At 38.5% G+C, this 23,808-nt stretch overlaps 1 protein-coding gene across 1 annotated transcript in view; it reads right to left on the reverse strand.

Moving 5' to 3' along the window:
- PARP8 (poly(ADP-ribose) polymerase family member 8) overlaps window positions 1–23,808 on the reverse strand; it is a 227,410-nt gene that overhangs the window by 12,750 nt on the left and 190,852 nt on the right. The window contains exons 15-23 of the mRNA XM_032214393.1: window positions 19,648–19,740; window positions 12,067–12,192; window positions 10,585–10,650; window positions 7,172–7,239; window positions 6,402–6,450; window positions 3,764–3,876; window positions 3,530–3,602; window positions 2,369–2,438; window positions 409–485 (exon numbers count right to left, since the gene is read on the reverse strand). Of these exons, the coding sequence (XP_032070284.1) occupies window positions 409–485; window positions 2,369–2,438; window positions 3,530–3,602; window positions 3,764–3,876; window positions 6,402–6,450; window positions 7,172–7,239; window positions 10,585–10,650; window positions 12,067–12,192; window positions 19,648–19,740 (735 nt within the window). The remainder of the gene's footprint in view (window positions 1–408; window positions 486–2,368; window positions 2,439–3,529; window positions 3,603–3,763; window positions 3,877–6,401; window positions 6,451–7,171; window positions 7,240–10,584; window positions 10,651–12,066; window positions 12,193–19,647; window positions 19,741–23,808) is intronic.

Genomic DNA, 23,808 nt, shown 5'->3' on the forward strand with positions numbered 1-23,808 from the left:
CACACACATATCTATGTATGTATGTATGTATGCATGCATGCATGCATGTATATAGCCTGCCACCCAAACACAGGATAAGTGAACTCTAATTATCTATCGAATTGTATGAATGGATGTGTCAGCTGCATCATTAGCTGTCAAATGTCTTTCTAAATCAAAATATATTAACAGGTAGAATAAGAATAGAAGGACAGCGCACAAACAAAACTATGATATGTCCTTGTCAGATAATAATGCATTGGCTTTCTGGTTCTGTCCTTCCCTGTATGAGTCACCCAATGTGAACAAGGATGCTGTGGGGGTAGATTACCACTGTATCCGGCACCTGCCTTGAGCAAGGAGAGCCATAAAAGAAAAAAGAAAAAGAAAAGAAAATGCCGTTTTGAAGTGCATTATATATTTCTTTACCTGTAATACACTGCTGCTTTTACTGCTTGAAGCAGGCTCATCTTTAGCTGATACCTTCTGCTGTTTCTTGTTCATCCCTAAAGACATTGGATTTACATCAGACATAGTGGTGCGTAAAATACTGTATGAGATGTTCCACTCCATATACAGAATGCAGACAGGTATTAATGCCATTGCTGACTATCATTTCCAGCAGCCTATAGTTTAGTAGTTACCGTACCTTTTGTACTATAAGACTGCACCTGACTATAAAATGCATCTAGGTTTAGAGGAGGCAAACAATTTAAAAAAAATTCAGAGCGCCGAATATGGAGCAGCAGTGTAGTGAGGGCAGGAGGCGGAGCCTGGGAGGACCACATATAGGTGTCCTCTCATGTGCCAGCTTTGTCTATTGACTCCCGCACTGCAGAAAAGAGACAGAAGAGGTGGGCAATGACAAAGACAGAAGAGGTAGGTTTCAGCACTGTAAAAGGACCCTGTAGCGGTGGCCAAGCTGCTATTCACCAAAGGACCGGCACTGGTCCACCATTGGGGACCCCTGAGGTAATATACTTCATGGTCTGTGATGCAATATTTGCTCCATAAGACGCACAAACATTTCCACCCACTTTTTTTGGGGTGTGTGTGTTTGAGTGTGTCTTATGGAGCAAAAAAATACGGTAAGTACATTTAAGCAGGCAACAATAATGACCCAATCATACAGCATTCTAAAACCCACTTCTGTTTCTGATAAATAATGAGACGTTGCATGCTAAGCTCAGGTTAAAAACAAGTTAAAAGCGAGTTTCATATCAGCTGAGCCAATCTTAAGTTTATGTATAAAGATGGCTAAACTGCAGGATACCACACAATGCTAGCTTAGCGAACATTTTTTTTTATTGCAACCTGGATGGAATTTATTACCTGCCATAAAAGACAAATGCTACTACTGGCCACTGCATCAAAAAGCCCCCTACCCCCCAGATTTTGCACCTGGCTGAGTCTTTTGTTGGAGCTAAATGTAAAAATGTTAGAGAGGGGCGTATTTCTGTATCTTGTCTTTCGCATCAGACATATCAGGAGTATCAGGAGTAAATACCTTCTAAGATTTTGAGCACTACAGTTTCTAGCTAAAATTGCCAATAGTGAGGGATGTTGGGAATTGTAGTCCAGCAAACATTTGGAATGTCAAAAATTCTTCATTTCTATGGATATTCATGGGAGAGTAGAAAACAATTTGACATTTCTTAATTACAGCTGGAAGGTTAAATGTAATTAGTAAGGAAGTAAAACTTGTATGAGCAGACTCCTTGAGGAATCTTGATCTTAATTTATCGAAGTAGCTCATGGGGATATAGAGGGCAAGCAGAATAACAAATGAATAATGTTGGTGCATGTAGATATATGATACGGCTCATGAAAACAGAGAATTTAGCTGCCTTCTGTTAACTTCTGACTCCCATTAGATTAATAAAGAACAGCCTTATATCAATTTATATTTTACCAGCTGTATTTATTTCAGTACATTTGATGTATGAAAGGTACCACCTACTGAACAAGAAATAATTTCTCTATTCCACTTTGGAATTCAGCTCCCTTAGTGTTTCTCGCTCTCAGCATCTTTTAAGATGTGTAGGCATCAACTTCCAGAATTCTCCAGCCAGCAATATGCTGAATTCTAGGAATCGAAGTTCACACATTTAAAGTTGCTGAAGCTGAGAGACACTCGGCTACTTAACCATCTTTCTTCTGTCCTATGCCTGTTTTTTCTTCTTCTTCTTAATTCTGGCATGTTGCATATGTAGAGTAAAGCCGGAATGGCTTTATTTGACAGATAAAATTTAGAAATGTAGAGACCTGTTTATTTTTATTTATTAAATTTGTATGCCTCCCATCTTGCGCAGAGGTGACTATTATTTACTTTCCCACTCCCTGTGGTATTCCCTCCCACCGCATGAACAAAGGGATTAATATACATCACCTGAGTAACCAAAAGATATGCTTGACAATGGACTAAGGTAAATACCACTTCCAAACATTGCACCATGGAGCTGAAAGTTGAAATAAACAAATTGCTAGTAAATACTTCAGTGAATTCTTCATACATTCTTCATACATTTACTGAATTCTTCAGTAAATTTTTCATACATTCACAGATATATTCTTCATACATTTACTGAATTCTTCAGTAAATTTTTCATACATTCACAGATATGTACCGTGATCCAATTTTCTTCAGGAATGTGGTTCTTATGCTAATCTAAGACCAGTTTTGGCTGGTGGATATATCTGAATTTACAAAAGGCTTGCTATGTTGGCTATGGCCAATCACAAAGCCTCTATTTATCAGAAAGCAAGGATAATGAGGTGCTACTCAAACACACACACAAACACACACACACACATACACACACACACACCATCTGACATCTCAAGATGCTCTTTATCGCCTCAACCTTTATAGCACAAGTTGCTGGAAATGATGGCTACTCTATGTTATTTGTTGAATGTGTTTTTACTTTATGATATTATGTTGAAATGTTAAAATGTTATGTTTTAGTGATTCGCGCTTTTGTTTGATTATACTGAATTGCCTAAAAATATTGATGAAATAAATAAATAATAGAAAAATGGGAGGCCATTTTTACTCAGTCTTCTGTTACTTTTCCAGATGGTTCTCTAATCCATAACAAAACTCAAGAGAGTGAAAAGAGTATCCTGGCAAGTTGTGCTTCTGTTAGTATGAGGAAATTCAAGGATTCTAGGCAATAACAACAGTGATGATAATGTCAATCTGATAAGTCATCTTTTCATTCTACGATACTCTATGAAACTGTAGTTATATAGGAGATCATCCTGAGCACAAGGGAGCGGTCAAATGTGTCATCAGTCATGAGTCTCTTTGCACCCACAAGAGATATATCTAAGTCCAGACCATCTTGAATTCCTTCTATCTCTATCTCCCGCCAATTTTCCTTAGCTATTAGTAGTTCAGATTCATGTAGAGAGCTTAAGCTTACAATTAATCTTTATACCCATTTGAACTGCCTGGATCTCCTGATTTTCCCAGAGCTTGACAGGTTAGGTCTCTATGCCTTTCAAAATAAGTTTATATATTTGCTACTTCTTCTCACTTCATTACCTGCAGCCTTGTATTGGAAGCAACCACTAAGCCATTCCTCAGGATCGAGTGCCAGTTTTCAATGTGCGATCCACTTAAATACAAAAGACAAGACAAGCAGAAATCAAAGTAAGGAAAGCAGTATAATTAAAAAGCACTACCAATGAAATCAGAATGGATCTGTGTTGCTATCTCTGTTACACTTGGTGAGACAAGGATTCAATGATATCTTTATTTCTATTTTTAAATACTTACTGAAATGCAAAGGTACTTCCATAAAGAGTTTTAGCAGCTCTGAAATTGGACTCTTTGGCTGGTGGACTGCTGAGCAGAAGAAACTGGTGTGGGGTGTGCATAAATTTCAATTGCTATACAAGAACGAAAGCAGAAGAGGGGAGTTTTATATCTATAACAGTTTTGACATTCTCATGTACTTGTTCATTTTTTCGTTATATCGTGGCTCAGGACATAGAATAGATTTCGATCAAAGGTAGGCAGATTACATTTTAGTTTTTATAAAAAAACTTTGACAGTGGAACTAATCACACACAGAGCGGGTTAGAAAGCCCCTCTCCCTGGGCATGTTCAAAAAGGCATCTTCCTCGGGCATTTAATTTGAATCCTACACTGAGCAAAGGCTTTGCCTAAGTAGCTCCACCCAACTCTAATTCTATGATAGTAAGAGATTGGATAATCATCTGTCTGAAATGCTATAGGGCAGTGATGGCAAACCTTTTTTTCCTTGGGTGCTGAAAGCGTGCTGTACCCCCCACACACCGTTTTTGGTCCCATGAGGCTTCAGGGAGGCTTGCTAGTACCAAAACAGGGAGTGGGGGGTGCACCCCCCCCCGCATGTGTGCACATCTCCCAGCAGAGATCCAAAAATCATCTGGCTGATGGGAGGCATGTGCGCATGCGCAATGGAGCTGACCTGGGTGATGGCTCGCGTGCCCGCAGAGATGGTTCCGCATGCCACCTGTGGCATGTGTGCCATAGGTTCACCATCATGGCTATAGGGTTTCCTGCTTAAACAGGGGGTTGGACTAGAAGACCTCCAAGGTCCCTTCCAACTCTGTTATTTTTTTCTCTTCTCTTCATTCGACACAGACTTTGATATACCTAGGCCGTTTTGAAAACTACGCAATCTTAAATTGAAATTTGATCTTGAAAAAATAAAGAGTTAATACTTCCTATAGCCCATACATTTACCCAGACTGAACTCTTGACTCTGCACAGATACTGTTTCTTCCAAAGGATCAAAATACTATCAATACTAATAAAATGCATATTTTAAATATGGGGCTAAAAATGGAAACTGTTGTAAAACCAATAAGAGATGCTAATGGTTCTAAACAGATTGCAACTAAAAATCAAAAAGTTTTTCTCCTATATGTGATCATACTAACCTGGTTGTTCCAACATAATGTATGTATGTATGTATGTATGTATGTATGTATGTATGTATGTATGTATGTATGTATGATGTTATAGAATCGGATGACAAAACACCCACAGGAAAATCATGAGCTCTGAGAACAATGAATCCAACTGGTTGAGCTACAATCTGAATGCTTCTGAGGAATCAACCAGATGAGATTTTCCACTTGCTATCTCTTTTTCTCTGGAATATTGTCCTTCCAGAATTAAATCAGCACTAATACTGTTCCAGTTTAGATAAATATAGGGGAAAAGAAATGCCTCAACATTGAGAAAAAATGATATAGTTTCATTGATGGTCAATAATTATACTATTTTTTGTTTGTTTGTTTGTCTTAGTTTACAATGTATAATTTATACTGGTTTTATTACTTTGTACCAACTGCATATATCCTGCGTTGTTCTCCCTCATACATGTGTGCTAGTCATTCCCGACGCTAGGGAATGTGCTCATCTCCATTTCAAAGCCGAAGAGCCAGCGCTGTCCAAAGATGTCTCCGTGGTCATGTGGCTGGCATGACTAAATGCCGAAGGCACACGGAATGCTGTTATCTTCCTACCAAAGGTGGTTCCTATTTTTCTACTTGCATTTTTTTATGTGCTTTCGGAGTGCTAGGTTGGCAGAAGCCTGGACAAGTAACAGAAACTCACTCCATTATGCAGCACTAGCACCGCCAGTTCAACTGCCGGCCTTTCTGATCGACAAGCTCAGTGTCTTAGCAACTGAGCCACTGCGTCCTCATATCCTGTGTTGTAAATCATATTGAAAGACTGTTGACAAATAATCAAATGATTATGGCTGTTAAGCTACATAAAGGTCTTCCTTGGAACATATCAAGTATTCCAGAGTTCTCTAAACTTTTCTTATTCTTTTCTAGAAATAACTTTGAATATTTCTATTTCGCTATTAGAGGTTTCCCCAGTGTTAATACCTCTTTTGCAAAACCAAGATTTATCTGAAGGATCTGTGGATGGAAGGGTGTAATGGCATGTCTTATTGAGGTTGGGATGTTGAGATATATTTTTCTAGACTTAAAGGATTTCCTATGCCAAACAGTTCATTCTTAAAATTTGATATCATTGATATATTCAGCCAATCTTAATTTATATATAATCAAGGGCTGAGCTAATCATATATTAGAATCCAGCAGCACTGAAACACAGAAAGAGTTAAGAATGTAAGTCCCTACAATTGTTTTTAGGTAAATTTGCTTTCTTTGAAAAAGCATACTATCCGAATTTTAACCATCTTTCTTAAATCTAAGAAATATGCATCAGTTCCAGCCTGATGATCTCCACATACAACTACTCCTATTACCTCCAGCTAATGAATACAGCCACCACTGAATAGTTGCATTTTTTAAAAGGTAAAGACACAGAAAAGCAAAATCTACTGGTTGATAAACGAAATTTCGTATTCTTCGAAAAACCAACTTGCTCTTAACATTAAACTTACCCTGTTCACAGGTAGCTTCACAATATGTGATCTATTACTGGAAATAACCCTGAAATAGAGAATATGTGAAACAAAATAAATCACAGTTTTTCATGCTAGCCCTGAATGCCAAAAAAGTACTGTTGGGAGTCTTTATTCTATTTTCCTTGTGTTTATATAGAGAAGCTCAACTATTGCAAGGTATATTTTGTCCCCCATGGTAAGCCTAGTTATTTGTATCAATCAAGTAAAAATCGAGTTTAGCAAAACTATAGCAAGTCACAAAATAAAATGTGCCCTGTTGAATTCAAGGAACCTATCTTAGAGCTCAAAATAAAATGTCCTCTGTACTCTGCTGAATTCAAGGAATCTATGTCATTTTAATTATTTCTAATCAATATTTACAAAGGAAGGACACAAACCATCTTCAATTAGCTGAGTGAAAATTTGATCCTTTCTGCTCATCCCCATCCAAGGCATAATGTTATGAATTCTGAAACCCTATTTTGTGTTACAATGCCCACGTGACCATTCAATGCCCCAGTCCCTCATACAGGCAAGGATTCTAAATTTAGAAGTTGTACATGATTTTCCAATTACACCATATAGTGTCATAAAGCATTGGGTTGATACTTACTGTCTTAGATAGGAAGAACACATTTGTTCTTCAGTTTAAGGAAATTGTACATCATGTTAACAAGGTATAAGATAACTAGGGCCTTATCATCATATTTCAAAAGTACTCTGAATGTATTAAATAGATGGCATATAAATCTATGTAATATCTTTACCACTGTAGTAGAGGATGCGCAAGTGAGTCTTGTTTGTCCATCTGCTTCTTTATTTCTAAATAAGGTGCCTATGAAATAATAACAGTACAATTATCAGCTAAGAGATATGCTGCAATTAGATACAAACCAGTATTGTTTCTGGTAATTCTACTAATCCAAGAAACTGTAGATCAGTTTAGCAAGTCACCTAAAGAAAAAGCTATCACTTTAACAAAGTCTCCTTTGGGTCAAGCTCAGCTTCTAGGGATCCCATGGGTATATTCATGTAGTTTCTTTGGTAACAAAAAAATAAATGGATTGTTACTGTCACCTTCTGGAGGTTTTTCTGGCTTCTTAAACATTTTTTGGTAATTTCCCACTCAAATACTAAGTAGTATTCAACTGCATTTTTTCAAAATCAACTGGTTTTATTTTGTAATTGATAAGACTGGATGAACTATATATACTGTATTTCTCAGAGTATAAGATGCACCCCTAAAAATGGGTCAAAATTTACGTGCATCTTATAGATCGAATACAGGCATTTTTGGCTTCCCGAGCCCTCCACACATCACTTTTTTCCCCAGAATCACTCTGCAATGCTCTGCATGTAAAACGGGCCTGTTTTTGGCCTGCAGAGTGCTTCTGGGGGCTAGGGAGGGAGAAAATGCGATACATGGAGGGCTTGGGAGGCCAAAAACAGGCTCATTTTTGGCAAAAACAGTCCAAGCGGAACACTGCAGAGTGCTTCTGGGTGCTGGGGAGGGCAAAAACGTGATGCACGGAGGCCAAAAACTATTTTTTTGTTTGTTTTCCTCCTGTAAATTTAGGTATGTCTTATAGTCCGGTGCATTTTATAGTCCAAAAATTATGGTAGTCCAAAACTCTAGAACAGTAGCACGTTTTGTTATAAAACTACATCTCGTCACTGTTCTCTGGGATTGTTTCCCAACTATCTCTTACAAGACATTTGCTATCTAGTATAGCCTGTTCTCTGTAGATATTTTAAGAAATTTTTTTGGACCTGCTTATGCTATCCTTATTTTTCAGTGGTCCCCTAAGCCAGGGTCCCCAAACCCCTAGACTGCGGTTCAGTACCAGGCCACGGTCTGTTTGACCAGGCCCCGGACTGTTTGAAACCTGCCAGCAGACAAGTACCCGCACATAAAGCTACACTTGTATGAGTGGAAAGTGCTTGCACTCATGCGTGAAGCTCCACTCGCATGAATGGAGCTTCGCACACTAGTAACTTCCCCTTGCGTGAGTTGAGTTTTGCACACAAGCATAAATGCCCTCTGATCAAGTGCCCTCCACTCACACAAGTGGAGTTTCCTGCACAACTGCCTGGTGCTCGTGCGAGTGGAGCTTTTGAGTTGAAATTTGATTTTCACTGAGCCTCTTAGGAGTATAATTCAGTTATCCACAAACGTCAGTAAAATATTACTCCATTAAAAAAAATATCACATTATTGAATGTAACAATGATTGAAAATGCTCTTTGCGAAGCTCATTATAGCGATTTGTTCGCAGTGATACACTGTGACTTTCTCACTTTAGCAGTCCTTGTAAAGACACCACATTTTACAGTTTAACTGACTGATATCCCTTCACAAAAGCTTTAATTAAAAAGTAAAGATACTACTGATAGTAAACAAAGCATGTTTAAAGAGAAACATTTGATGAAATTAATGTTGACAAGACTGCAATGTTTGCCAGTCAATATAATTAATACACCTTATGTTTTCATGAGCACAAGGTTGCATGTCCTCAAGTCTACTCTTCCTCCTAGGTGGCCATGAGGTCAGAGGTTTTTGCTTTCTATTTTATAGTAAAGACTTCTTTGTTAAATACAAACTGGGAAGAATAATTGTTTCTGTAAGCAATGGTTAAACCAGTGGTGGGTTCCTACCGGTTTGGACCAGTTTGGCTGAAGTGGTAGTGGTTTGGTGGCCTGGGTCACTGTAACCGGCGCCTGCCACATCCCTGAACCAGTTTCCTGGTTGACGTTGTCGGCACCACCATCAAGCGCACGCACGCGAAGCACGCACATGAGCAAACTGGCAGTAGTGTTGGCTGGAACCCACCCCTGGGTTAAACATAGCTTGCTTGATTCTGGCTTGTTTCCAAAGTAGCATTCCCATTCCTTGCTTAAAATCTTTGTCTACAATTAACAATTAATATCCTGAGAACCCTTAATTAGTTTAAGATCAGTTGTTGATTATCTCTTTGTCCTATATATGCTGAAACAAGAAAGAGATGCTTGAGGTTGCTCATAAACGTGAGCTAAAACCATGATCGAACTTTAAGATAAATTGGTCCATTGTGTATACTATTCACAGCAATTTTATGTAGAATGCCTCCCAAGCAGCTAATATATACTTCTTAAAAACTGTTGCCAAAACGCAAGGATCAATAAAATACAATAGGTTCTATTCAGGTATACATCTTTGTAAGTCTCACCAATAATGCTATCTCAAATCCTCTAAAATGCTATTTAGTGTGTCCCTGAATAGGGTAAACTGGGGAATGGGGAGATAGAGAGAGAAGATAAATTTCTATCACATTGGAAAGAAGATTTTTCTGACATACTGTAGCTTCTGCAGTACCAGTAGAACTTATAAAGTTTCTTCTTGCTCCAACTCAAATATTCTGTTCAAGGAATGTGCCTCTTCCTCTAATTTTCACAATATGGTCCATCCCCTTGTAGCTCTTGAGCTGAAAGCTACTGTATTCAGAAGGGTGCAATTTTAGAGAACTGGGGTTTACTATGGCAAGAAGGGCTGATAAATCTGCACGTTCACAGATATGCACCGTGACCCAATTTTAAACCTTGAGTGAATGTCACCACATTTTAGTACATCATTTTGATTGCCCAATCTAAAGAGACACATCAAATTTAGCTTCGGCAGAACTTTCGGTAGAGTCACAATACAGCCTTCTTCCATCTCCAAATGCTCTCCTGTTTCACTTAAGTGAACAAGCTTTTACTTGCAAAACCATCAGTGTCATTGCAGCCAGATTGTCACAAATCTGTAGTTTTCCCTTGGCAGTTTGCTTTGGCTTGTTCCTAAGAATGCACACGAATAAAGAAATAAATACACACAAAAAAAGCAAGGGACTGCTGGTCAGTGCTGAATTCCCCAGACAGCGGAACAATCTATTTACTCACAGGCAGTCCTGCCCCTATTTTTGAATGAAAAGTTTCTCGTAATGGCATATGATATCGATGGCAACATTCAAGCTTGATCTGTCCATGTTGTGGTTCACTGATTTTTATCTTGCAACTTGTTATCTACACAAAGATTATTTTGATAGGCTTTCCTTGGAGGGCTCTAGTAGAACAATAACCACACAATACTAAAATCTAATCAACAGATGTATCATGCAATAAGACTTTAGAGCACAACAATTCATTTACTTATTTATTTTGCCTACCTGCGTCATTTCTCTTATGGAAGTAATGCTATCCAGTGCTTTCATGACCCGGTCATAATTCTTCTTCTATGGTGAAAGAAATGAAAGATTACTTTTTCCCATTGCACATTTTAAAGTATATTAAGTATATCTCTTATAACAGGGCTGCCAAACTCAAGGAACAGCGGCCGGATCCAGCCTGTGGGGTGCTTAGATCTGGCCCGTGGGGGCATTCTGGAAACAGCAAAGGACCGCCCCAAGGTGGCTCTGCCAGTGAAAACGGAGGTCATTTTTGCTGGCAGAGAGTTGCACAAGGCCATCCCAGCCAAAAACAGAGTTCAGAAGGCCCACAGGCAGCCCCCCCAGCTCTGTTTTCACTGGCAGAGGCTTGCAGGAAGCCATCGCAACCAAAAACAGAACTTGGAAGCCCGTTTTCATTGGCAGAGGGATCACTTGCGCCCCTGACACAAGTGACATAGAGCTAGCCAAGCCCCACATGGTCTCCCAAGGTGAAACACAACCCTGATGTGACCCTCACTGAAATAGAGTTGATATCCCTGGCTTATAGCGATAAAATTGGAACAATCCATTTAGTTCCTGAATCCAAGCCTCTGCCGTACGCAGGCATTAAATCAAGGAATCTATAGCAGATAGCTCTCTAAGCTCCCTGCTGGAATATATCTTGTGAAGGGAAGCCCATGACTTTTCTGAATAATTGGTTTCACTGTCATTGTAGCTATCATAACAATTACCAATAAATTTATATAGAAGATGAAATTTATAATCCTTATACCATTACAAGCCCTAACTGCATCAAAATGTTGTAAATGTAACATCATCATGCACATAATGCAACTGACATACTCGTGTCAACTGTTGTCACCATCTAAATCAAATTATGGCTTAATACAAATACCGTATTTCCCTGAAAATAAGACCCTGTCTTATTTTGGGGAAATACGGTATTTGTATTAAGCCATAGTTTACAGATCTCAGTAACTGGGTTCATACAATAAGACAGGGTTTATTTTCTTTTGAGCCCCAAAATAGCACTTGGTCTTATTTTGGGGGCAGTCATTATTTTCGAGGTGCAGGAGGCGGCGAGTGTGGTCACCTCATGGCTGCTGCTATGTTACAATATTTTTGGGGAGAGCATGTTTTCGGGGGAGGGTTTATTTTACTGCATGCGCTTACAAGTCCGATTGGGCTTATTATCAGGGTAGGTCTTATTTTCAGGGAAACAGGGTAAAAAAAGATCTAGTTTAAGCAACAAACCACTTTATAGCTTTGCCACAATGTGTGAACTGAACGTTTATGATATTTGATTAATATATTGATACCACCTAAATCAACTGGTTTGTATAAGGACTGATGCTATATAAGTAACCATGCAGGGTACATAATTTTTATCTGAGCCTTGATCTCAGTCATCTTCCAAGGATGTGGAAAAAGAAGGAAGCAATGTTTTTTGCCCTCCCCTCCAAATACAAATATAATACATACCCTGGGATTAAAGGCTAGCATCTGAGAGTCATTAGGATCCACTACTGAAGGATATGGCTCAAATATGACAACTTTTCTTGGGGATTCTAATGCAGAACGGCACATAGATACGAGTAAGTCTACAACCTAGAGAAAAGACAAGACAAAAGAAAGCTCAAAAAGAAGACTTTCACCTCCACCAAAATAAGCACATATATGATTTGCCAACAGATCTACACCAGAACTTTGTTAAAATTTAACAGGGCTTCAAATACAATTGTACCAGCAGGACTGAGATAATTTATATAGAAATTCTGGGTCTGTTCTTCATTGTGCTGCAATGTCCCCACTTTGACAGTAATTTAATAGGAGTGTCAAATGATGTGCAGGGGCAACAGGACGATGTCTGATTTTGTAGAATTTGCTTTGGCTCCTTTATTTGAGCAGCTTCTCTTTAACCCATTTACTTCTTCAAATTATTAAAGGCATGGTTCTGAACATTCATTCAAGGATTCAGATTATTCATTCCATAAATGTACAAGGTGTATACTAACAGGTTTTCTTTCCGTTCATGTACACAAATGACAAATTTTGGTGGAGTCCACATGTATATGGTTAAAAGTATAAAAGTATAGAAGTATAGAAATACACAAACCACAAATTTTGGTGGAGTCCACATGTATATGGTTAAAAGTTATGAAATTGTAACTCAATGAATGGCATTGGATACTAGGTTTCTATGTCAGGGTTCCAAGTAACACCCCCAACGAAAGAAGACTTCGAGGCTTGAACTTCTTCAAAGTTCCATTTAATTAGAGATGTCATATTGGTACATCTGGGAAAACTCAGATCTGAAAGCTTCCAGGTTTTCCTCACCCAAGTCCCTGCCCAGAACCCACATGTCTACCACATGGTCCAATCAGGCCCTGTCCCAACTGGAGATGATTTCTAGTCAATGGCCTTCCAGGTGCAGGGCAAGATGTCCTTGACTCTCTGAGACTCTTTCTGAGAAAGGAATGTTATTTTGACTATATATCTCCCATACTCCATATAATCCCCCCTCCCATTTTCCCATAGCAGTAAATGTGGCAGGCCAGAAGGCCCAATACAAAGAGATGGCTTCTAGGCCTGACACTCTGTGAATGTTGACAGGCCACCTGATCTGAGACAGGATTTGGAGTCCAATAATGGACTGACTGACCCACCAGAGAAATTCTAGGCCAACTCAGTACAAGACGTCCTGAACTTACAACTACAATTGAACTACTAAGTAAGTAACTTGTTAAGTGAGTTTTGCCCCATTTTACAACTTTTCTCACCAAATTTGTTAAGTGAATCACTGCAGTTGTTAAATTAATAGCCCGGATGTTAAGTGAATTTGGCTTCTCCATTGATTTTGCTTGTCAGAAGGTCACCAAAGGGGATCAAATGGCTCCGGACACTGCAACCGTCATATATGTGAGTCGGTTGTTAAGCATCCTACTGTAAATCATGTGACCATGGGGATGCTGAACGTCATAAGTGTGGAAAATGGTCATAAGTCACTTTTTTCAGTGCCGTTGTAACTTCAAACAGTCACTAAATGAATTGTTGTAGGATTTTACCTGTACCCAGAACTGAAGTGAGATTGAGGAAAATGTTCTCCCATAGTCAAGCACAGGAAATATGTAAATGACTTAAAATATTTTCCTCTAATCAAAATGGATGGAAACCTTATAAAATCCGTAATGTGTGAAACATTAATTAGGCTAAAATTTAATAGGTACAAATGATAAGAGATCTGCTTTTTTAAAATGGGAGTTTATCAAACAAAAACAAAAAACTTCTCATAAAATCATTATTCCAGACCTTAACAAAAATTCCTAAATATGATTTATACTATTACTGCTCTTTAATAATAATTTCCTTTAAAAATTGTTTGATCTTAACAGATACTAATACAATCTCAGACTACATGAAGTTGCTTTTGAAGATTATCTACAAATTTCAACTCGTGTGGAATGCACTGCCTGTCTGCTCAGGTCAGTTAGAGTACTACTATGGTAGTTTAAACAAATGCTTCATGAGATGCATTTATCAATAAGTTTCCAAGTGCATTTCAAAATGCTGCTTGCTAGCTATTAAATCCCCTGTGGCTGGAGCCCTGAAATTTTGGGGCATACCTTTCCCAGTATATTTTGCCTATCCTTTTCAGATAACCAGGGAGTATTTGCTTAGTCATTCTCTCATATGTGGAGTTATGGTGGGAAACGGGCCAATGCTGCATGTTCTCTATAACAGCTCCCATCCACTGCAGTAACCAGCATGTGTGAAAAAAAAATGCATTTTTTTTTAAAAAATATGAGTTATTTATGTTTGGAATCACTGAAGGATTAATATGCCAAATAAAAACAGCTTGTAACTATCTTTTTCTGGATGTAATAACTACATGAATTTGGTATTTATTTTCCATTGATATTCCCACTGTTGCATATCAATTGATCTCTTTAAATTCTGCATCAATTTAATGCTAAGAGTTTTTGATTTGATCATATTTCAAAACAAGTTAAAATAAGTCACAACAGATGCTTGGAATTTTTTGCTATATGTTTTTCAAATTTGTCCAAACTAATGAGTAGTCCATATTGTTATTGTGGTGTTTTTAAAAAAACCTATACTACTTATTTGAAGATACTGAAACTAATGAATTTCTGAATGTTCTACAGAAACTGTCTTGAAAGATTTCACTTTAGTTTTAATCTTGCTCTCTAAATAATTTATTATCTCTTCACTAATCAAATTCTATAGCAATTAAGCAAGAGACCATAAATTGGACTTAATCATTTACTTCCATCACATACTTTTGGTGTATTACTTATGATGAAGTCATGACTTATATATGAAACGTTTGTTTATATCCCACCAAAATTATTTTGCATGCCTGCAAATCCTGCTCCTTCGACAAAGCTAAACCAGCAATCCAATCCAATCTGTATTCCAAATTAAATTGGCTTAATAATATAATTTAAAATGTGCGATACAGTTAATTCACCTTGTACTTTCATATCTTGTAAAACCTTGAATTTAACCCTTACTCTTTGGTTTCGTCAAATATAGTTAGTTGCCGTTGCCCATTCATTTAATATCTCCCCACCACCAATTCTTACTGGAATCATATGGAAGTTGATCGTTTTAAAAAATATTCATTTTTACTGACTATATTCTTTCTAATTTGAACAAGTTAACTTCTGTCTTAAGATACCTGCCATTGTATTTTTCCAACTCTGTTAATAATTTTTCTTGAATTAGTTGTCATTAGGTTTTATTAAATAATTTTCCAGGTATTTAATTGGTTAAAATATAAGTGAATCTTGTTATTTTCTGGAAATGTTGCTTTTCTTCTTCAGGTAAATTCCATGCTAACATTTGAGCCTTGTTTTTATTGATGTCCCAATCCATATTTCTGTATATGCTCCATTATTGATTCTAAAAAAAACCTTTAGATGGGTAGCTCTTGAGAACAATGCCATCAGCATATAATTTAAGTTTTATTTTTGATTTGCCAATTTTATTCTCTACCCTTTTTTTTTTGCAATATTTCTAAAGCCAACAGAAATAAAGGTGAGAGAACATAAATCTTTCTTGTCCCTTTCATTATAATACATGTTGCTGTACATGTTAATTGAATTTATCTAGTGGATAAGCTACAGCCCTAAGAAATTAATTTGCTATACCAGGTCAGCAGTCAATGCATCTTGCAAAGCCCAATCATACAATTGTTCAGGATAAGAGATTGAGCAATGGCATGACACAAATGACCAAACAATCCATCTTCCCTCTTACCTACATGAAATCATTCCTTCCCCAGGCCATTCTAACTGGGCTGATAAATGATAATACTGATTGGAGAGAAGGCCTGTCCATCACTGAACCAATTATCTACCCTCACAACCCAGTAATTATGTACGGTACAGGTACATATGTGCTAGTCGTTCCTGACTCTAGGGGGCAGTGCTTGTCTCCATTTCAAAGTCGAAGAGCCAGCACTGTCCAAAGATGTCTCTGTGGTCATGTGGCCGGCATGACTAAACTTTGAAGGTGCATGGAAACTGCTATCTTCGATTTCTAACTTCCAGAAATAAAGCAAGAGCCAGAAACACATGAATTTTCCCCATGATGATTGGACATAAGGAGCCTGACAGAACTGGATTAGTCTTGTGAAGAACAGTGCTGCAGAAATCCATGTATTTGTTTCTGTTATCCAAATTCCTGATCTTCAAAAGTATTGGCTGCTCTCCTGGTTTCTAAAACCCCTTATTAGTAGCCTGCCTTTGTTTTTCCTGATTGACAATTTTCTGGTGTTTTGTTATTCATTTGATTTCATTTTAGGAAACAAACTAGTGCCTGACCTTCAGCTACACAATCAGTCAACTGCCTATGAGCAACACTCTAATGCATCCTTTGATAATGGATTGGGAAAAAAAACCCACTTTCCACTGAAAAAGCATCTGATTTACTTTACAAGTGTTCAGACTATATCATGTTTCTGATATTCACTGTCTTTGAAAAAGAACAAAGTTAAAATATTCTCATTAGCATTATTAATAGTCCTTCCTGTCAGAGTCTACGATAAAATCCTGAACAAATGATTGTGAATATCTCAGAATGCAAATGGAAGTTATTTATTTCTGAAATACTGTATCTTTTAGACTATAAGACGCACCTTATTTTTTAGGTAGGAAAATAAGAAAAAAATTATTCTGCCTCTGCCTACCAGCATCCATGGTATTCATCTGGCTAGCGTCCTGTCAGTGTGGCTTGTTCTGTACTAAAGCTGCATGCTGTGCTGATATCTGAAACTAAAACTGAAATTTCTCTCCTCTGCTGACCTACCATGTTGGAAAACCTGCTTTTGGTATTGCCTATTTACTTAATGTGTTATATTATATATCAAGAGAAGTTATTGAATCGCGCTGAATCAATTACTTGTGTGTGCTTTCTGGATGTGACTGCTGCTGCAAACTCTGACAGGTCCTTGCAGCAAATAGCGAACAGCCATGTCAGCTTCAGCACATTATTTCCACCTGATTCAGCATGAGCAGCTGATTGGCAGGTGGATCAGCCTCCCAGAATACCCCCAATCAGCTGTTCCAGGCTGCAGGAATTACCACAGACCATCGCCTGCTCTGTGCCTCGCGTTTTTGGCTGCATTCGGTGTATAAGACACACCCAAATTTTTACCTTCTTTTTTGGGGGGGGAGTGCATCATACTCCCAAAAATACGGTAATTAAGAAAATCAGCAATAATGTACTAACAAAGATTACATTTAAAAATTATTTGACTTCATTGTGATATTTACTGTAGCACAGAAACACCTTAAAAGGACCGTTCAGTAATTCACCAACTATTAAACATTGAAGTAGTAAACATATTTTTACTTAATGGAGTGCTAGGAAATGAATTATATAGTTCGCAGCTCTTCCATCTTTCTGATAACACTTCTTTGATTTAAAATGATTCATTCAGGGAGCACACTTTTTTAAAAAGGGATTTGATTAATGCAACCCTCTGATTCCTCCTACAGCCCCAGATGGGCTCTGACTCATACCAAGGTTAGTTCTGAAATCTTTATATTCAGTCCTCTGGAGGAAAATAGAAAAGAGGATTCTTTCAAAAATGGCAGTGAGGAAAAAAAAACATCAGGGAGCAAAATTATATTTAGGCTGCCTTCCCTTCTCTCCTTTTCTCACACTTGGCATGAATGGGCAATCTGAGTGCCAGTGAGCAAATATGTATCATCGAATTTCAGTATTGGATTAATTGCTCCTCCTACCCACAGGACAAGGATACAGAAGTATCTGTCTGGCCATAATATCATTGCTAGAAGGCAGCATCGTGGAACCTGCAGCCCTTACCAGGGTCTAATTCCAATTGGTGGGAATTGTGGTAAAGCACCCCTAGAAAGAAACTGACTTCTCATTCCTGCCATCATCATTGGTTGAGGGTATCCTAAAGCTTATTCATCTGAAGGCTGCCAATCTACATACTTTTGATTCAGTGGTGGGTTTCCAATTTTTTTTACTAATGTTTTGCTCGCATGCGCAATGCTTCTGTGCATGTGCAGAAGTATCCGGGTGGTTGGTGGAACCTCCCTCTGCCTCCACTACTGGTTTGTCTGATGTGGGTCAAACTGGCAGAAACCCACTTCTGTTTTGATTCCTTGATAAACTTGGCTTTGGAGAATAAAGATATGGACGAACTTGCACAGGGAGGAATGGAAGAAGTTTCTGTGTGATGTTGTAAAGGGAAACTTAGTTGTCAGGCCTGGAAGCCATTTTTTTGCATTGGGCCTTCAGGCCTGCCACATTTAATGCTGTGGGAAATTGGGAGGGAGTGAGGTAGATAATAGTCTGCTCCACTATATTGAGTGCAGTAGATATAGTCAAAATAACATTCCTTTCTGAGAAAGTCAAGGACATTTTGCCCTGTATTTGGCGTGGAGTGACTGGGATGCATCTCCAGTTGAGACGGTGCTTGATTGGACCATATGATGGACATGTGGATGCTGGGCAGGGACTTGAACATTTGTTTGGATGGGGAAAAGCTGGAGGTTTTCAGATTCGAATTTTCCCAGAGGTGCCAATATGACATCTCTAATAAAATGGAACTTTCAGGAACCTCAAGTCTCGGAGTCTTTTTTTTTCATTAGGGGTGTTACTTGAAACCCTGACAATAGTGCTAGAATAAAGTTCTGACATACTGAGAGTGCGCAGTTTTTTGATCTCCAGAAAGTGCTTTGCTGAACAAAAAGGAATAAGAACGGAAAGCTTGATTACAACACCTTACAGTAGCTGGGTCATTTTCCAGACTCATTCAGCAGCTCAGGAAAAGGAACAGCTATTTCCAGGCAGGCCAGGTATGTGCTATGTTTATTGCTACATGCCCTTTGTAGCACCTTTTGGAGACTGAATTGCTGCACAGTCCTAATGTATACATACAGGTAGTCTTTGACTTACAACCAGTCAAAGTTACACCAGACCTGAGCACCCTGCAAAAAGTACTTGCAAACCAGTTCCGAAGTTCTGATAGCCGGGCCCTCCCCACAATGCACACAGCAACTGCTCAACATTGATGGCCATTTGAAGCATCCTGTGGTCACATGACTGAGATTTATACAATTTTTGCAGAAAACTAGCATTTGCTTCTGCTCTTCAGCAAAACGCCCCATTGCAGACAATGGGTTCGCTTAACAACTATGGTGTTTGCTTAACAATGTTCACAAAATAGCTCATAAAGTAGAGTCTAGTTACTTGATGACCCGCTCTATGACCATCACAATGTACAACCTGTAATTATGTATCTAATACGGATTACTGGCAAAATAGAGTTCCCTAATAAAAACATGAAAAGTTGCTTTACCCTAATTTTCATCTGCTATATCGTAAAAGTTTGGTGTTTTTTTAAAAACACCAGCCATCCTGCAAAACCAAAGTACAATGAATATTTTGTATGAATCAAGAGGCAATAAAATGAAACAAAATGATATACAAAGATGAATGTTAACTCAATTTGCTCTATAAAAGCCATTCATTCTTGTAACAAGTAAATTATTTGAATTTTACCTGAGCCCCTGTTGCAATTTCATCTGCGGCTTCATTCATCACACCTAGAGTTTGGAAAGCAAATACGCACAGTTCCCGTTCACAGACAGTTGGCTAAAAGCAAAGGAGAGAAAATGGTTATTCTTATATTTAACAACCTTCACCAACCTAACATTCTACACATGTTGAAGACTACAGTTCCTAGAACATCTAGGTAACTTGTCCAAAGTTTAGTTGGGATGCTGGGAGATGCAATTCCAGCCAAGGGACTGATATCTTGTACATGTGTAGAACTGCCATGTGTGGGGTGTGTGTGTGTGTGTACACTAATTTGTGAAAAATATTCAAAGTCTTTTTGCCTATGAATTCTCATTCAGTTTAATGCAAGAAATTAGTTTTCATCATATATTTCAAAGGGGAATAAAAGTTTGGTATTGTTCTAGTATTTTTGCATTTATTTGCAGATTAGGTAGCTAAGAGCTGTTTCTGAATGTCCCACCTCCTATTTAATAATTACCACTGCAATGGTCTCAGGCTCCCTGACTTTCTCTATTTCAATCCAATCCCAAGAGAAGAAATCACGAGGGGACTTCTCCCACTGAGGCTTTTGGAAATGGGAAATATAGAGTCAAGGAAGCCTGAAATGTTGGGAAAACGTGTAATTCTTCCCCCAGCAATTACTAGAAAGAGTATCCTTACCCCTACACCAACAACAAGATAAATTCAAGAACACTTTCAAGACAGTTTTTGAGAATAAGATGTAAACTTCAAAGCCTATTGTGCAAATAGGCTTGCAAAAATGTTTTCAAAGTTGTGAGGTAGATCTCAGCACAGTATTAATCTCTGTCTGTCTGTCTGTCTGTCTGTCTGTCTCTCTCTCTCTATCTATCTATCTAATCTATATCTACCTACCTACCTACCTACCTACCTACCTACCTACCTACCTACCTACCTATCATCTATCTATCTATCTATCTAGAGCCGAGGTGGCGCAGTGGTTAAATGCAGCACTGCAGGCTACTGCTAGATCAGCAGTTCAGCGGTTCAAATCTCACCGGCTCAGGGTTGACTCAGCCTTCCATCCTTCCGAGGTGGGTAAAATGAGGACCCAGATTGTTGGGGGCAATATGCTGACTCTCTGTAAACCGCTTAGAGAGGGCTGAAAGCCCTATGAAGCGGTATATAAGTCTACTGCTATTGCTATAAATGGCTCTGTGTGTGTGTGTGTGTGTGTGTGTGTGTGTGTGTGTGTGTATGTATTATGTTCCAACATAACTCTGGAATGCATTGACAATCTCTACCAAACTTGGTACACAGATGACTAATTCTCTGTTAAGATACAGCCTGTTGTGCCTTAAAATGCTTCTACTATACTGCCGTAAAATGGCTTCTACTGTACAGCGCAGTGGAGTTTCCATGGTAACTGCTTCACAGTACTCCACAAGGGGGCTCCCTCTGCTAAAGGGGAAAATCCAATTAGAAATTACATTTGGTCCGGACTTTTTCAACAAAATCAGGGCTTTTCTTGTCTAATACAGGATTAGGATAAATAAGTACCCAGGCAATACAGAGTTATCAGCTAGTACATAAACTAAATCTCCATCTTTGGGCTTCTCCCTCTTTATTTCATTCATGTGACTAGAGGATAAAGGATTGTATCAAATGGCCTTTCTTATGCTCTCATTGCTGTCTTCTAAAACTCAGAAGATGGAAATCTGAGACAAGCAGTTTATTATTTCAGTTCGTGCTTCTGTTAACATTTAAATTAATGTCTAGGAACTCTAAATAGATAGTGCAGGCTCTCTGCTTTAGACATTTGCCATCCTAACCACTGGATTAAGGTTATAGGAAAGTTAAGAGAACATACTTTCCTTCTTCCCATAATTATGGGAATGACTACACAAACCATTCTATCTTATCTGACCCATTAATAAAGACTAATGACAAAAGAAATGGAAGGATAATCTTATAAATAAATGAAGTTGCTGCTTCTCACATTATTTGCTTCCAAGCTCATGCTTGGAAGTGAAGACCGCTGGGAATACTATAAGACTCTAATAGGCACAAATAGTTTTCTGAGCAATATTCTTGGCATCAGGAACATTGGGAAATGCAGAGCTTGGTCAGGGTTCCTATTGTCAGCAAAGAGCACCACAAGCTGAAGTTCAGAATAAAGGTAGACTTTATCTACAAGTTTCATTGTTGTTGCTGCTGCATAAAACTAGTCCAAAAGACACCATCACAGCAAGAAAGACGGCTAGCACCCAATAAAATAAATCTAAGTAGGACACCATTCTGCATTTTGCATACGGAAGTACAGTTCCAACTTTTGAGTTGGAAGACATTCCTTGTGATACTGGAAAAACATTCCCCTTTATCTCTAACCAACATTTTTCAAATCAAAATGAATTTCAGCTAAGCCTGTGTGATTTTCAAAAAGATGCCATTTTAAGAATCTTTTACACACACACACATATTTTGTTCTTGCACTTTGCTTTATCTGCAAAGTAAAACAGGGACACAGATAATCCTGCTGAGCTCAGGACGGGTTGCTGCTGCTGATTTCTCTGCCATTTTTTTTAAAAAAAGAACCATATTATATCTTATATAGAGAACTGAATACATAGAAAACATCATATGTTTTCACGTTACAAAGATAACCAGTGAATCCATCTTTCCTTGGTCTTTGGGTTATTTTTTTTCCTAAAGAAATGAAAGCTAAACAATAGTTTGTGTTTAGCACCATAGAAAATACAAATATATAGAAGGAATTTGCTTTTTTTCCCCCTTTAAAAACTGCTTCACAGGGCATGGACTCGCATCAACAACTTTTCCATTCATTTTGTTGAGAGCATTATCCTTTGCCTCTTCCTCTACTTGCAGTCCCAGTGATTATATGATGATTACAAGTCTTGAAATATTTTTTGCCGTGATGGTTTTAGAAGATCCATTATCTTTCAAATCCAATACAGCACTGCTCATTTGATATATCTTATCTGCTGTGTTACATTGAATTAGGCAGCAGATGAAGCCTAACACTATCTAATTCACTGTACCATGGCACTCTAAACCAAATGAAATAATGTATAATAACTTCACTGGCTCTCTTGTGGGCACATTTTAGGAAAGTTTGACTGATGCACTTCAGTGGTTCAGTCTTGAAGTTGTCAACTAGAGAGCTGTCCACTTAATAGAGAAATGAATCCAGTATGTTTTACAAGCATGGAAGACAAAACAGGCACCGAGAATCACAATATTTTAGGGAAAGGTTACAGTGAGATGTAGAACATGGTATTTGCAAACCGAATGAGCCTATTCCCAATTCTAGGTCTAACTTTGCACAATATCCTGAAGAACAGCTATGGATACCTGCCTTGCTAGATAGGCAGAAGTGGTTCTTATAGGACATTTTACTGAGAGTGAACCGGTACCAGTTTGTGTAGGAACTACCCCTGACCTGCACTGTATGCATGGGAGAGGCAATGTTATTGCTGGTTGTAGCTTCAACAGGTTGGCCGGGATCTGTTCATTTTTGGTCACATCCACCAGCTTTGCAATGTCTGCCTGTCTGCCTGCCTGCCCGTCCATGTTGGCTCATGGTAACTACCTGATCTAGTCCTTGCAGTTTTCTTGGCAGGGTTTTTTTGATAGAGGTTTACCATTTCCTTCTTCCTAGGGCTGAGAGAAAATGATTGGCCCAAAGTCACACAGATGGCTTCATACCTTAGGCAGGATTGAAACTCAGTCTCCTGCTTTTTAGTCAGGTGCCTTAACCACTATTCTCTGTTTTATTTCTGTCTTATGTGAAAAAAAATCCCGCTTTAGGCCATTTGGTCTCTTTCTATATGGCAACTCAAGATCCCATCATAATCTACTGAAACAACCATGTTTGTTGGCTTATTTATTAAATTTATTTGCCACTCATTTCGGCACAGGTCCATGGCGAACAGGAAGGGCAGGAAGCAGGTTTCTTTCACTACACCAGAGGTGTAAAACTTGCGATGATGACACGTTGTCATCACGTGATGTATCACAACTTTTCCCCGGTTGCTAAACCGGGGATGGGCGTGGCCAATGAGTGAAGCATCCGGCCCGCGGGCCGCGAGTTTGACACCCCTGCACTACATTGTTCTTTTTTCAGTACAAGCTTTTGCCTGCCTTAAAGTCCTATTATTTTTGGTG

Source organism: Thamnophis elegans, chromosome 3 (assembly GCF_009769535.1).
Source record: "Thamnophis elegans isolate rThaEle1 chromosome 3, rThaEle1.pri, whole genome shotgun sequence".
Lineage (NCBI taxonomy): Eukaryota > Metazoa > Chordata > Lepidosauria > Squamata > Colubridae > Thamnophis > Thamnophis elegans.